At 38.5% G+C, this 16,426-nt stretch overlaps 1 protein-coding gene across 1 annotated transcript in view; it reads right to left on the bottom strand.

Moving 5' to 3' along the window:
- TEX15 (testis expressed 15, meiosis and synapsis associated) overlaps positions 1–16,426 on the bottom strand; it is a 78,508-nt gene that overhangs the window by 36,791 nt on the left and 25,291 nt on the right. Inside the window, exon 3 of the mRNA XM_039463387.2 lies at positions 14,154–14,319. Within this exon, the coding sequence (XP_039319321.2) occupies positions 14,154–14,319 (166 nt within the window). The remainder of the gene's footprint in view (positions 1–14,153; positions 14,320–16,426) is intronic.

Raw genomic sequence — 16,426 nt, 5'->3', positions numbered from 1 at the left:
AATAAAAGTGGTTCAGACACTAGGGTCCAAATGACCATCTGTAATGGAGAATCTACAGAACCTAGCAAAGGAATGTATATACCACAAAAGGAAAATTGTTCTAGAGAATGACATGCTTCCAAGATTTATTTCCTGAAACACCACTTACAGAATTTGTTTAAAGTATACCATGGACTTAATATATTAATACTTATTTTATTTTCAAGAATGATTCATCATTAATGGTAGACTGGGCCACAAAACATATGGTAACAGTTATAAGCAAGACTGACTGATTAAATAATGATCAATTCTATTTCCTGGCAATGTCAGCCTTAACTTTTGGGTCCACAAATCAGCATTTCCTGCTCTTGGTATCAACTTGACATCAGTAGGTTCTGTGAACCACTAAGATCTCTGTTGACTGCAAAAGTTTAATTCTCATAGAATAATAATAATGCTTTCTCTCATTTTTCTGACTTTTCTGTAGGTTTTTCTTGGGATTTAGAAAAACATTAACTTTCTGAGCAAGTCTTAGAAGGAATTTCCACATGGAAAGGTTGTAACAATAGAAGAAGGAATGAGAGGGAGGGAGGAAATTGAAGAATACTGTTCTAAGATTCTTACATCACACAGAAAAGTAACATTTAAAAGTACACCAGAATAAATTAAAGACATATAATGTAAACCCTATAGCAGACTGTTTCCACAGTGGCACCGGGGATATTTTGGGCCAAATTCTTAAAAAAAAAAAAAAAAAAAAATTTTTTTTTACCTATTCACCTTCCTGACTACCATTACATCATCATAAGGGTTTCAGTGGAATGAAAAAAATGTAACAATAAAAATCTGATCCAGGGCCACAAAGTCCTATGTAAATTGAAATAGAAAATATTCTCTGGAGTTTTGCATTGGTAATTACACTACTAACACATTTTATTTTTTAGTATATCTTAAGAATTATATTTGAAAAAATTTGGGCCTAAATGCGTAAATAAAAAAGACCTATAAAAAAGTTAGTTTTCGATCTGTTTTGGCTTTAAAATTGCATAAAAGGCTGGCTTTTCAAATTTATTCAGACGATAGGCTCTAAGTCACCATTTTAAATGACAGAAACTCTTGAGTCTTAAGACTTCCATTTCAGAAACAATAGGTAATATGAGCCTGAATAGTCTTTTCTTATTTACTTACAAATTTTATACATATATATTTTATTGCACTTTAGGTTCTAGGGTACATGTGCAAAACATGCAGGATTATTGCATAGGTACATACATGGCAATGTGGTTTGCTGCCTCCATCTCCCCCGTCACCTATATCTGGCATTTCTCCCTGTTATCCCTCCCCAACCTCCCTATACCTCACTGTCCCTCCCCTATTCCCTCCCAACAGACCCCACTGTGTGATGCTCCCCTCCCTGTGTCCATGTGTTCTCATTGTTCAACACCCGCCTGTGAGTGAGAACATGTGGTGTTTGTTTTTCTGTTCCTGTGTCAGTTTGCTGAGAAGGATGGTTTCCAGATTCATCCATGTCCCTACAAAGGACACAAACTCATCGTTTTTTTATGGCCGCATAGTATTCCAAGGTATATATGTGCCACATTTTCCTTGCCCAGTCTGTTATCAATGGGTATTTATTTGGGTTGGTTCCAAGTCTTTATTATTGTAAACAGTGCCACAATGACATACGTGTGCATATCTTTATAATAGAATGATTTATAATCCTTTGGATATATATCCAGTGATGGGATTGTTGGGTCAAATGGAACTTCTATTTCTAGGTCCTTGAGGAATTGCCACACTGTCTTCCACAATGGTTGAACTAATTTACAGTCCCACCAACAGTGTAAAAGCGTCCCTATTTCTCCACATCCTCTCCAGCATCTGTTGTCTCCAGATTTTTAAACGATCACCATTCTAACTGGTATGAGATGGTATCTCAATGTGGTTTTGATTTGCATTTCTCTAATGACCAGTGATGATGAGCATTTTTTCTGTTTGTTGGCCTCATAAATGTCTTCTTTTGAAAAGTGTCTGTTCATGTCCTTTGCCCAATTTTGAATGGTTTGTTTTTTTCTTGTAAATCTGTTTTAGTTCTTTGTAGATTCTGGATATCAGCCTTTTGTCAGATAGGTAGACTGCAAAAATTTTTTCCCATTCTGTTGGTTGCCAGTTCATTCTAATGATTGTTTCTTTTGCTGTGCAGAAGCTCTGGAGTTTAATTAGATCCCATTTGTCTATTTTGGCTTTTGTTGCCAATGCTTTTGGTGTTTTAGTCATGAAGTCCTTGCCTACGCCTATGTCCTGAATGGTTTTGCCTGGGTTTTCTTTTAGGGTTTTTATGGTGTTAGGCCTTATGTTTAAGTCTTTTTTTTTTTTTTTTTTTTTTTTGAGACGGAGTTTCGCTCTTGTTACCCAGGCTGGAGTGCAATGGCGCGATCTCGGCTCACCGCAACCTCCCCTTCCTGGGTTCAGGCAATTCTCCTGCCTCAGCCTCCTGAGTAGCTGGGATTACAGGCACGTGCCACCATGCCCAGTTAATTTTTTGTATTTTTAGTAGAGACACGGTTTCACCATGTTGACCAGGATGGTCTCGATCTCTTGACCTCGTGATCCACCCACCTCAGTCTCCCAAAGTGCTGGGATTACAGGCTTGAGCCACCGCTCCTGGCCATGTTTAAGTCTTCAATCCATCAGGAGTTAATTTTAGTGTAAGGTGTCAGAAAGGGGTCCAGTTTCTGCTTTCTGCACATGGCTAGCCAGTTTTCCCAACACCATTTATTAAACAGGGAATCCTCTCCTCATTACTGATTTTTGTCAGGTTTGTCAAAGATCAGATGGTTGCAGATGTGTGGCATCACCTCTGAGGCCTCTCTTCTGTTCCATTGGTCTATATCTCTGTTTTGGTGCCAGTACCATGCTGTTTTGATTACTGTAGCCTTGTAGTATAGTTTGAAGTCAGGTAGCGCGATGCCTTCAGCTATGTTCTTTTTGCTTAGAATTGTCTTGGCTATGCTGGCTCTCTTTTGGTTCCATATGAAGTTTAAGGTGTTTTTTTCCAGTTCTGTGAAAGAGGGTCACAGGTAGCTTGATGGGGATAGCCTTGAATCTATAAATTACTTTGGGCAGTATGGCCATTTCCCCAATATTGATTGATCCTAACTATGAGCATGGAATGTTCTTCCATCTGTTTGTGTCCTCTCTTACTTTGTTGAGCAGTGGTTTGCAGTTCTCCTTGAAGAGGTACTTTATATTCTTTGTTAGTTGTATTCCTAGATATTTTATTCTCTTTGTAGCAATTGTGAATGGCAGTTCGTTCCTGATTTGGCTCTCTTTAAGTATGTTATTGGTGTATAGGAATGTTTATGATTTTTGCACATTGATTTTGTATCCTGAGACTGTGCTGAAGTTGCTTATCAGTTTCAGGAGATTTTGGGCTAAGATGATGGGGTCTTCTAAATATACAATCATGTCGTCTGCAAATAGAGACAATATGACTTCCTCCTTTCCTAACTGGATACCTTTTATTTCTTTTTCTTGCCTGATTGCTCCGGCTAGAACTTCTAATACTATATTGAATAGGAGTGGTGAGAGAGGGCATCCTTGTTTAGTGCCAGATTTCAAAGGGAATGCTTCCAGTTTTTGCCCATTCAGTATGATATTGGCTGTGAGTTTGTCATAAACAGCTTTTATTATTTTGAGGTATGTTCCATTGATACCTTGTTTATTGAGGGTTTTTAGCATAAAGGGCTGTTGAATTTTGTTGAAGGCCTTCTCTGCATCTATTGAGATAATCATGTGGTTTTTGTCTTTGGTTCTGTTTAGGTGGTGGATTACGTTTATAGACTTGCATATGTTGAACCAGTCTTGCATCCCTGGGATGAAGCCAACCTGATTGTGATGGATAAGCTTTTTGATGTGCTGTTGCAATTGGTTTGCCAGTATTTTATTGAAGATTTTTACATCTATGTTAATCATGGATATTGGCCTGAAGTTATCTTTTTTGTTGAGTCTCTGCTGGGTTTTGGTATCAGGTATGATGTTGGTTTCATAGAATGATTTGGGAAGAATTCCCTCTTTTTGGATTGTTTGGAATAGTTTCAGAAGGTGTGGTACCAACTCCTCTTTGTATGTCTGGTAGAATTTGGCTGTCAACCCATCTGGACCGGGCTTTCATTTTGGTTGGTAGGCTATTACTAATTGCTGCCTCAACTTCAGCCCTTGTTATTGATCTATTCAGGGTTTCAACTTCTTCCTGGTTTAGGCTTGGGAGGGTGCAATTATCCAGGAATTTATCCATTTCTTCCAGGTTTACTGGTTTGTGTGCATAGAGTTGTTTGTAGAAATCTCTGATGGTAGTTTGTATTTCTGTGGAATTGGTGGTGATATCCCCTTTATTGTTTCTTATTGCACCTATTTGATTCTTCTCTCTTTTCCTATTAATCTGGCTAGTAGTCTACTTTGTTGATCTTTTCAAAATAACCAGCTCCTGGATTTACTGATTTTTTGAAGGTTTTTTTTTTTTTTTAATCTCTATCTCCCTCAGTTCTGCTCTGATCTTGGTTATTTCTTGTCTTCTGCTAGCTTTTGATTTTTTTTTAATCTTGCTCCTCTCTTTCAATTTTGATGATAGGGTATCAATTTCACATCTTTCCTTGTTTCTCATGTGGGCATTTATTGCTATAAATTTTCCTTTAGACACTGTTTTAAATGTGTCCCAGAGATTCTGGTACGTTGTGTCTTCATTCTTGTTGGCTTTGAAGAAGATCTTTATTTCTGCCTTCATTTCATTGTTTATCAGTCAATATTCAAGAGCTAGTTGTTCAGTTTCCATGAAGTTGTGTGGTTCTGAGTTAGTTTCTTAATCCTGAGTTCTAATTTGACTGCACTGTGGTCTGAGACACTGTTTTTATAATTTCCATTCTTTTGCATTTGCTGAGGAATGATTTACTTCCAATTTTGTGGTCACTTTTAGAGCAGGTGTCATGTGGTGCTGAGAAGAATGTATATTCTGTGGATTTGGGGTGGAGAGTTCCATATATGTCTATTATATTTGCTTGGTCCAGATCTTAGTTCAAGTCCCGGATATCCTTGTTAATTTTCTGTCTCGTTGATCTAATACTGACAGTGGAATGTTAAAGTCTCCCACTATTATTGTGTGGGAGTCTAAGTCTCTTTGTAGGTTGTTAACCTGTTTTATGTATCTGGGTGCTCCCATAGTGGGTGTGTATATATTTAGGATCATTAGCTCTTCTTGTTGCATTGCTCCTTTTACCTTTATGTAATGCCCTTCTTTGTCTCTTTTGATCTTTGTTGGTTTAAAATCTATTTTATCAGAGACTAGGATTGCAACTCCTGCTTTTTTTTTTGCTCTCCATTTGTGTGGTAAATCTTCCTCCATTCCTTTATTTTGAGCCTATGTGTGTCCTTGCATGTGAGATGGGTTTCCCGGATACAACACACTGACGGTTTTTAACTTTTTATCCAATTTGCCAGTCTGTGACTTTTGATTTGGGCATTTAGCCCATTTACATTGAAGGTTAATATTGTTATGTGTGAATTTGATCCTGCCATTTTGATACTGGCTGGTTGTTTTGCCCATTAGTTGACACAGTTTCTTCATTGTGTCGATGCTTTTTACCATCTGGTACATTTTTGGAGTGGCTGGTACTGGTTGTTCCTTTCTATGTTTAGTGCTGCTTTCAGGAGTTCTTGTAAGGCAGGCCTGGTGGTAACAAAATCTCTCAGCAATTGCTTGTTCATAAAGGATTTTATTTCTCCTTTGCTTATGAAGCTTAGTTTGGCTGGATATGAAATTCTAGGTTGAAAGTTCTTTTCTTTCAGGATGTTGAATATTAGCCTCCACTATCTTCTGGCTTGCAGGGTTTCTGCCAAGAGATCTGCTGTGAGTCACATGGACTTCCCTTTGTGGGTAACCCGAACTTTCTCTCTGGCTGCCCTTAACATTTTCTCCTTCATTTCAACCCTGGTGATTCTGACGATTATGTGCCTTGGGGTTGCCCTTCTTGAGGAATATCTTTGTGGTGTTCTCTGTATTTCCTGGACTTGAATATTAGCCTGCCTTGCTAGGTTGGGGAAGTTCTCCTGGATAATATCCTGAAGAGTGTTTTCCAGCTTGTATTCATTCTCTCCATCACATTCAGTTACACCTATCAAACTTAGATTAGGTCTTCTCACGTAATCCCATATTTCTTGGAGGCTTTGTTCATTTATTTTCACTCTTTTTTTCTCTAATCTTGCCTTCTCATTTTATTTCATTGAGTTCATCTTCAATCTCTGATATCCTTTCTTCTGCTTGGCTGATTCAGCTACTGAAACCTGTATATGCTTCATCAAGTTCTCATGTTGTGTTTTTCAGCTCCATTAAGTCATTTATATTCTTCTCTAACCTGTTTATTATTGTTAGCATTTCATCAAACCTTTTCTCAAGGTTCTTAGTTTCTTTGCATTGGGTTAGAATACGTTCTTTTAGCTCAGGGGAGTCTGTTATTACCCACTTTCTGAAGCCTGTTTCTGTCAATTCATCAGACTCATTCTCCATCCAGCTTTGTTCCTTTGCTGGTGAGGAGTTGTGATCCCTTGGAGAAGGAGAGACGTTTCGGTTTTGGGTGTTTTCATACTTTTTGTGCTGGTTTCTTTCCATCTTTGTGGATTTATCTATCTGCGGTCTTTGTAGTTGGTGACTTTTAGATGGGGTCTCTGAGTGGATGTCCTTTTTGTTGATGATGAAATTATTTCTGTTTTTTAGTTTTCCTTTTAACAGTCAGGCCCCTCTGCTGTAGGACTGCTGGAGATCCACTCCAGACCCTGCTTGCCTGGGGATCACCTGAGGTGGCTGCAGAACAGTAAGTGTTGCGGCCAGTTTCTTCTTCTGTTATCTTTGTCTCAGAAGGATACCCACTAGATTTCAGCCTAAGCTTTATGAGGTGACTCTTTGGATATACAAGAGTTAGGGAGCTGCCTGAGAAGACAGTCTATCCCTTATAGGAGCTCATGTGCCGAGCTGTGAGCTCTGTTGTTCTGTTCAGAGCTGCTGGCCAGGTATGTTTAAGTCTGCTGCAGTGGAACTCATAACCACCTTTTTTCCCAGGTGCTCTGTTCTGGGAAGGTCAGGCTTTATTTTGTAAGTTCCTGACATGCTGTTGTCTTTTTTCAGAGCTGCCCTGCCCAGCAAGGAGGTAGCCTAGTCACAGTCGGCCAGCAGAGGCATTGCCGAGCTGCTGGGGGCTCTGCCTAGCTGCTGTGTGAACTTCCCTGTGGTCTTGTTTATAGAGGTATAGTTAGAACTGCCTCAGTAATGGCGGACTGCCTCAGTAGTGGCAGAAAGCTTCAGTAATGATAGAATACCTCTGTAATGGTGGACGCCCTTCCCTCAACAAAGCGGGACCATCCTGGGTCCAGCTGCACTTGCTGTGAAACTCTCAGTCCAGAGCATTTCAGATTGCTGTCCTTTGTGGGGCTGGGATCCACCAAGCCAGATCATCGGCTCCCTGTTTCAGCCCCCTTTTTTTCAGTTGAATGGGTGGCTGTCTCCTAGGCATTCCAGGCACCAGTTGAAATGGCCACCCAGATTTGTGTGAGTTTTTGTGTGGAGATCCACTGCACTGGCTGAAATAGCCATGCTGGAAACTTGTGGTGGTTTTCAGCCCGGGAATCTCCTGGTCTATGGGCAGTAACAACTCATTTGGAAATACGGTGTTCACTCACCCTCTGTGCTGTTCTCGCTGGGAACTGCACTCCAGAGCTCTTCCTATTCGGCCATGTTGGATCCTAAATGGAGTCTTTTCTATACACAGTAACATGTAATTGGAACTGTGCCCCCAAGACATGAAGAAACCACTGACTAGCAGAAATTCTTAAGCTTGCAGGATGGCGTATAAGAAAACTTACTGAAACACTCACACTCCCTCCATTTGTAACAATACTGGCTGAAATCATTTGGAACCAATATGGCCAAATGAAGTTTATACAGAATGAGCTTGCTGACATCACAGCCTGAATCTCCACTGTGTGTTTTATACGAACTCCCCCTAAATTTGCACAGAGGACCCATGAGGAGGCATGAAGAGACAACTGTGCATGCCCAAGGACTTTCTACACCTCCCTTTCCTTCCACCAATCACCTAATGATCCCAGGATCCACCCACAAACCATTTCTAATAAAACTACTGCTTTAAAGCTAGCATGGATAGACAGATTTGAGCTTGACCTCCTGTCTCTCTGTGAGTCTACTTTCAATGAAAGCTTTTCTTTTCTCAAAAACCAAGTATCATGGTATTGACTTCCAGTATATCAGGCGGGGAGTTTCATCTGCTTGATAACGTAATTGGGCAAGAATCTGAAGAACTGTGGCATAAACAAAGTACTCTTTTACCAAGAGGCATTAATAAGCATCAGATTCTATGCTAAAATAATATTTATATTATCTTAAATTTAAAAAATACATAAAATAGTAATTTTCTAGAAATGTTTCCTCATGTTTTTCTGCAACAATACTAATGAGGGATAAATGTTAAAGTCTGTTACTTCTGAACCCTGCACGTACTTTAACCTCTGGGGTAGAAAGCTCAAAATCAACACAATATTCAAGTCTTAGAATTGATAGTTATACTCTTGACTGTGGGTTTTTCATTTTGGTCATGATCTTTTAACTAATATTTTATTAAATATTAAGTAAATACATGTAAAAGACAGATGAGAAAACTCATATGAGAGAGAAGGTGAGTGGAAGAAACAGAATTGGAATCTTGTATCTGTGCTACCATGCTGTCTCCCTATTGAAGCCAACTACAACAAAGTATAAGTGCCATGGCCGGAATGCCTATGTCATAGTTAACTACATCATTTAGAATAGGTTCCGCCGGGCGCGGTGGTTCAAGCCTGTAATCCCAGCACTTTGGGAGGCCGAGGCAGGTGGATCACGAGGTCAAGAGATCGAGACCATCCTGGTCAACATGGTGAAACCCTGTCTCTACTAAATATACAAAAAATTAGCTGGGCATGGTGGCGCGTGCCTGTAATCCCAGCTACTCAGGAGGCTGAGGCATGAGAATTGCCTGAACCCAGGAGGCGGAGGTTGCGGTGAGCCGAGATTGCGCCATTGCACTCCAGCCTGGGTAACAAGAGTGAAACTCTGTCTCAAAAAAAAAAAAAAAAAAAAAAAAAGGGTGAAAATAGAATAGGTTCCAAGACAACCTACATATAGCAGGTAATTTTTTGTTCAGTAAATGAAACTCTGGTAAGTATTTTATCTCTACATTTAAGTGGAAACACAAGTTCAAAGTATTTAGCCATGGGGCAGGGGGTGCCTAAAGCAGAGATTAAAAGTATTCAAGTAGGTATTTTTTTTTTATAGTAAAGAAAATAAAGTGATTTCTTTGGAGGTCTTTAAAGAGAACTTAGTAATTTTCAAATCCATCTGATTGCTAGTGATAAGAACTCAGTATCCAGCTGGCCCAAAGTGCAATATAAGAACCAAAACACTGACAGCTAAGAGAAACTACAATTCTACAATATTTAGGAAACGTGATAATGCCACACAACTCCAGAGATAAGACTTTATTTCCTATTGCTGTGATACCAAATTCTCATAAACTTAATGGATTAAAAGGCATAAATGTATTATTTTAGTTATATAGATAAGTTCAGACATGACTCTCATTGGGCTAAAATCAAGGCATCATCTGTCTGGATTGTGTTCCTTTCTGAGGTTCTAGGGGAGGATCTATTTCCAAGTTGGCAGAATTGAATTACCAGCAGTTGTAGGACGAAGTCCCCATTTCCTCGCTGGCTGTAATACAGCACAGGACACTTCCTAGCTTCTAGAACTTATCCACAATCCTTGGCTCATAACCTCCTTTTTTCATCTTCAAAGCCAGCAAAGGGAGGCTGAGTCCCCTTCATATCTCTTTTTTCTTTCATCTCTGCTCTCTGATCCATTCTTCTGCCTCCGTCTTCTGTTTTTAAAAGCTCCTGTGATTAAACTGGGCCCACCTAGATCCCCTAGGATAATTACCTATCTCTAGGTCTGTGACCTCAATCACACCTGCAAAGACCTTCCTGCCATGTAAGGTGATATATTCACAGGTTCTGGGGATTAGGATGTGAACATCTTTGGTGGAGCATTATACTGCTTACCACAGGCAGATTCTGAACTTGGCCCCTCAATGATACTAGGAACTTGTTTTCCCCCCCAACTCTCCCTCTGCTGTTCACAGCTTTATCTTTATCCACATCCAGCTCCCATCACAGTCACAAGTGGGAAGCTGGTAGCAATTAGGCTTCCTTGCTCACAGCCACCAGAAGAGAAACAGACTTCACCTCCCAGGATTTCCAAGTAAGTCTTATTCTATGTTCTATTTAGTAACTATAATGACTAGGATTGTACATCAATAGATTCATAAAGCAAGGGGAATTAGACAAACAATGGTTAGACTAATTATAAAAGATGATCTAGAATTGTTAGGAAAACTGTAGTAAACTTCAGTCTAATCATTTGGCTACCCTTCTTCATACACACTCTTCTTTTAACACATATACTTTCAAAAATGCTCATTCACAAAAAGCACTTTCAATCCACCTCACAAGGAGGGAACAACCTAAAGTCTCACTGAATTACTAAACATCCAACTCCAGATCCATGATAACCACATGGACAAAATGCCTTCATTTCCAATAGATCTGGATATACATCTAAATAACCAACATTCATTTAGGTGACATATGGCTAAGTTTAAATTATCTGCACCCAAAATACAATGTTGAAGGAAAAAAAAAGAATACAATTAAATTCTAAAAAGTAAAGAATGCTAACAATTGTCTGTATTAACTGGTTATCCTTCCGTAAAGAAGTAGCTGGGATTCCTTGCACTCAAAATTCCAAAGGCTAGTAACCATAGCAGGAGATCTTATTAAGAAAATGGTTGAAACTAAGAATGTCTGTCTCTTGGCAACAAGCCTCTGGGACCTCCCCATCAGCCAAGGCCCTGTATCTATAACGAACTTCATATACTGAATTTCAATTTGAAACTATCAATTTCTACCCCCAGACTGCATTTAAAATACTGTCATGTGCCGTAGTAGACATTTTTGTTAATGACAAACCAAAAATACAATGGTGGTTCCATAAGATTATAATGGAGCTGAAAAATTCCTATTGCCTAGTGATATCTTAGGTGTCATAATGTCATAGCATAATGCATTACTTTCATGTCTGTGGTCATGGTGGTACACTGCTAGTTATATAAAAGTATAGCACATATGATTATGTACAGTACATAGTACTTGATAATAATAAATGACTATATTGTTTACATATTTAGTATACTCTAATTTTTATCCTTATTTTAGAGTATATCATCTCTCTTTATTAAAATAAATTAACTGTAAGACAGCCTCAGGCTGGTCTTTCAGGAAGTTTTCCTGAAGAAGGCATTGTTATCACAAAAGATGACAGCTTCATGCATGTTACTGCTCCTGAAGACCCTCCAGTGGGACAGATGTCAAGGTGGATGTCAGTGATATTGAAGATCCTGATCCTGTGAAGATTTAGACTAATGTGTGTGTGTCTTAAGTTTTTTAATAAAGAGTTCTAAAAGTTAAAAAAAATTTAAAAATAGCAAAAAAGTATATAGAATAAGGCTAAAAATATTTTGTACAGCTGTACAATGTATTTGTGTTTTAAGGTAAATGTTATTATAAAAGGGTCAAAAAGTTAAAACTTTTTGACAAAAAAAAAGTTTATATGGTAAAAGTATTATAGTAAACTAAGGTTAATTTATTATTGAGAAAATTAAAAATACATTTAGTGTAGCCTAAGTATACAACGTTTATAACGTCTACAGTAGTAACAGCCTATACCATATAGCTGAGGTGTGTAGTACACTACACCATCTAGGTGTGTGTAAGTCTACTCTATGATGTTCACACAATGACAAAGTTGCCCAATGATGCATTTCTCAAAACATATTCCTGTCATTAAGCAACATGTGACTGTGTATCTTTACTGCATAAACTTGAGTAGTTCCACTTACCAGGCTGAGAATATTTAAAAGGAGGTATTCCAGAAAGATTCAAGGCAACAAATTTGTGCCTTACCACATCCTTATCCCCTGTTAAAGCTCATTCCTTTTAAACCCATACTCACCCTAACTTTGGAAAAGATTAATTCTCTACTGAAACTAATCTTGTGAAGCTGAACTGTGAAACTAGGTCACAAACAGACTGAATCTTTTTTTTTGAATCTGAGTTTTCTACGACTTAAAAAATGATCTTTCTTGGGTCTAAGGAGGAAACGATCAAGACACTCTAAATATGCCGAGTTTTTGGCAGAATTTTTCTCAAAACTACAGCCTCATGAAACACATGATCTGTGCCCCAAGGTACACATTATCACCAATTTTCCATTTGGGAATACTGGCGAGGGAGTCCTCAATGCCCTCTTCCCTTGAAGTAAATCTATTTTTACAATCTCTTACCTACAAGTACTCCTTTCCCAGTACCAAATTCAGTTCCAACTGGGTTATCACTGACTTCAAGTACAGAAACCCATTCAAACTGGCTTATGTTGCCAGACTCAGTTTTACGCTTCAAACACAAAAACAAGTAAGATAAAACTAAAAATATACTAGGAGGATGAGACACAAATCAATAAACTGTGGTAAGTACTATAAAATGCGTATAAGAAACTGTGAGAGGCTGGGCGCGGTGGCTCAAGCCTGTAATCCCAGCACTTTGGGAGGCCGAGGCGGGTGGATCACGAGGTCGAGAGATTGAGACCATCCTGGTCAACATGGTGAAACCCCGTCTCTACTAAAAATACAAAAAATTAGCTGGGCATGGTGGCACGTGCCTGTAATTCCAGCTACTCAGGAGGCTGAGGCAGGAGAATTGCCTGAACCCAGGAGGCGGAGGTTGCGGTGAGCCGAGATCGCGCCGAGCCGAGATCGCGCCATTGCACTCCAGCCTGGGTAACAATAGCGAAACTCCGTCTCAAAAAAAAAAAAAAAAAAAAAAGAAACTGTGAGAAACATTGAGTTTTTGTCTAATTGGGCAAATAGCTAAGAAAACAATAAATCCTATACATGTTGGTCATTCAGAATGCTCTAACATGTCTTGTCTATCACTGGGTACTTGTTCTAACTTTTCTCTAACACTAACAGGGAGAAAAAACAGGTTTCAAAAGACAAAAAATTTAATATCCAAAATAAGGAAAACCAAAGAACAGTGTCAGGAATTCATTTATGATCAAACTGTTCCTTCAACTTGGAAGTCATAGGATATACAGTCCTTTTCACCTACAAAGCTGTATTTTTTAGAGGAAAGACAATATGCCACAACAAATTCTGTCATTACCATCAATTCCAAATCTCCAAACTGACATCAAATGTGGCAGCATGTTTGAGTCAAGAGAAATCAATTGTAAAATAAACAAGCGAAAACATTCCAAAATGAGTTCTACATGTGGGCTTATCAAATTCCAGTTAGAGTTTAAGTTAAACAGTGAGAAATGGCAAACAAGACAAGTTAGAAGAAAACAGAAATGCCAAATTGTGCTCACACAAAATCTATACCTATAAATATAAAACGTTTATAACAACAACTTCGCATATGCTCTTATTCTTTATCAAAATGACAACACTGTACCTTCCAAAAAAAAACTGGAGATGTACTTTAAAAAAATTATGTGTCAGAAATGCCATCAACATAGAAAGAATAGTTCTAGTGGAATAGCTGGAAACAGCTGGCTACAATCCTCCCAAATTAAAACATCAACTCAGTATCTTAAGGGTTCAAGAGTAAATAGGAGTTACTTTTCGATTACTTCAATTGCTGTTTACATTATTCAGGAGGTATGAGGGATCTACAAATTGGCTGCTTAATAAAGGTGCTGATGCATGCTTCTGAAAAATTTATCAAGGTTAAAAAATTGGAAGAGGGTGTACGAAATCTGACTACATAATTACTTAAAACTTACTAATCAAATCTCACACTTAGCTTTCAATGTTACAAAAGGCTATGAGAACATAACAAAATAATCTGTGTTTTCTTAGTAATAACTTACTAAATCTCAAATGGTAGAAATAAATTAGCATAAAACTCCATAGTAAGAAACATAACAAAATCTCAAACATGTTTAGATCGCGGTAACTTACCTCTTAGCAGTAAAATTTTTTTCCAGCTCCTCATTGTGAATCAGTTTTGTATCCCCAAACTGCCATAATGACTGCAGATCAGAGCTTACATCAAGCCTGCCCTGGTTAAGAGTATCATGTATAAAACTATACTCTCTGCTATTGGTGCAACAAGCTGACAAGTAAACTAAAGGTAGAAAAAGAGAAAGCAGTTGTGTTTAAGATGACATTATTGGACATCTGTACAATGACAAATGTGTATCTTATATAAGACACAAAATCATCAAGTACTGAAATTTTCATTAACATAAAGTAACAACTTATATTTAAGAGTTCTACAACAGTAATATAGACCTCCTACACTTGTTATATCAAGTTTATATATGAAAATATGAACCTTGATTTTCTCCACATAGCTATTAAGAGTTCTTGAAAGTTGACACATACAGACATGACAGTCCTAGAATTTTCAACTTAAGATGCTGCAACTCTGACTCTACAATGAGCATCATTACACAAACCTGGCAGCAACTGTTAGTGCATGAGTATTTGCCAAGTAAAGATAAGGCAATCTACACATTAGAAAACCATTTGGTTATTTTTATCTGCAAAAGTACAAGAACATGTGTGTAAGATGTTGCCTGATATAGTGGCATGTGAAAGAGGAAACACACTTTCTTTTTTTTTTTTTGAGGCAGAGTCTTGCTCTGTTGCCTACACTGGGGTGCAATGGTGTGATCTTGGCTCACTGCAACCTCCACCTCCCAGAGTCAAGCAATTCTCCTGCCTCAGCCTCCTGAGTAGCTGGGATTACAGGTGCACACCACCACATCTGGTTAATTTTTCTATTTTTAGTAGAGTCGGGGTTTCACTATGTTGGTCAAGCTGGTCTCGAACTCCTGACCTCGTGATCTGCCTGCCTCAGCCTCCCAAAGTGTTGGGATTACAGGCATGAGCAATTCCTTACACCCGGCCAAGGAAATATACTTTCTTAGGAAAATGAGCATCTCCAATATTGTTGTAGTAAATAGATGCATAAAAGGAAAAACCCTGTGGAAGTGAACTCAGAGGAAAGCAAGGAGCAAATACAAATGACTTGCTATTTTTGGTAGTTATATTCTACAAAGTTCCCATTAATACTGAGTCACAAACACTGTGTCACATACTACTGTTCTTTGGGGAAAGGAAATGGTTAAGTTCCTGTGGGCCTCTGGTCAACTTTTTTTTTTTTTTTTTCCCTTAGAGACAGGATGTTGCTCTGTAGCCCAGGCTGGAGTGTAGTGGTATAATCATTTTTCACTGTAACCTCTAACTTTTGGAATCTAGTGATGCTCTTGCCTAGGCTTCCTGTATAGCTGGGACTATAGGCACAGGCTCAATATGCCCAGCTAGCTTTTCTTTTATTTTTTTTGTAGAGATGGGGTTGCTATGTTGTCCAAGCTGCTCTTGTAATTCCTGGGCTCAAGTGATCCTCTCCAACCTTGGCCTCCCAAAATGCTGGGATTACAGGCAAGAGCCCATCCTGGTCAAATTTTTGACCACCAAAATTCCATTTGCATTATACAGATTCTTCTGCCAATATCCTTATAAAACAAACCAATCTCAGCGTGTTGAAAACGTGTTCTTTCATTTTCCTACGTGACATTTAGCAAGTTATTTTTAAAAATTCTTCCTTAATATCTTGATCTGCAGAACCCACCTGTCTGCAAATTCATTTTTTCATGTTGCATCTATCACCTTTTGAAATGTCTGAGTCAGCTAGCACTAGCCAAAAGGGTTTAACGTTTTCATGACTTTGGGTAATATTACCTAAGTTCCTCTGGCTTTTAGCTTCACAACAATGCTGTCAACTGTTTTTTTAAAATTAGCCATAATGAAATCTCAGCAATCTATAAATTTAGCTGCTTTTCTATCATTCCCATAGTTTCATCAGGCACTAAAAATGTTACTTTAGCACTTTTTGGTAAGGCCTTATGTACAGATTGGCAAGTTTGTTCCTCCTCTCCCTGGATGTACATTAACACTGAACTCAGGCCTGAGTGAAGCTTATCTAAAATGTGTTCTCTAAGGCACAACATAACCTTTTTGAGCTTAGGAACACTAGACTACACTTCACCATTATACCTGGGGACCATTTATAGTCAAACCACCCAAAAAATGTTAATTGATATAGTTTGGCTGTGTCCCTACCCAGATTTCATCTTGTAGTTCCCATAATCCTACATGTCATGGGAGGGACCCAGGGAGAGGTAATTGAATCATGGGAGCAGTTACCCCTATGCTGTTCTTGAGGT

The sequence above is a fragment of the Saimiri boliviensis genome, chromosome 13 (genome assembly GCF_048565385.1).
Source record: "Saimiri boliviensis isolate mSaiBol1 chromosome 13, mSaiBol1.pri, whole genome shotgun sequence".
Classification (NCBI taxonomy): domain Eukaryota; kingdom Metazoa; phylum Chordata; class Mammalia; order Primates; family Cebidae; genus Saimiri; species Saimiri boliviensis.
Note: the sequence above shows the minus strand (reverse complement) of the source record. Positions and strands in the feature narration are given on the sequence as shown.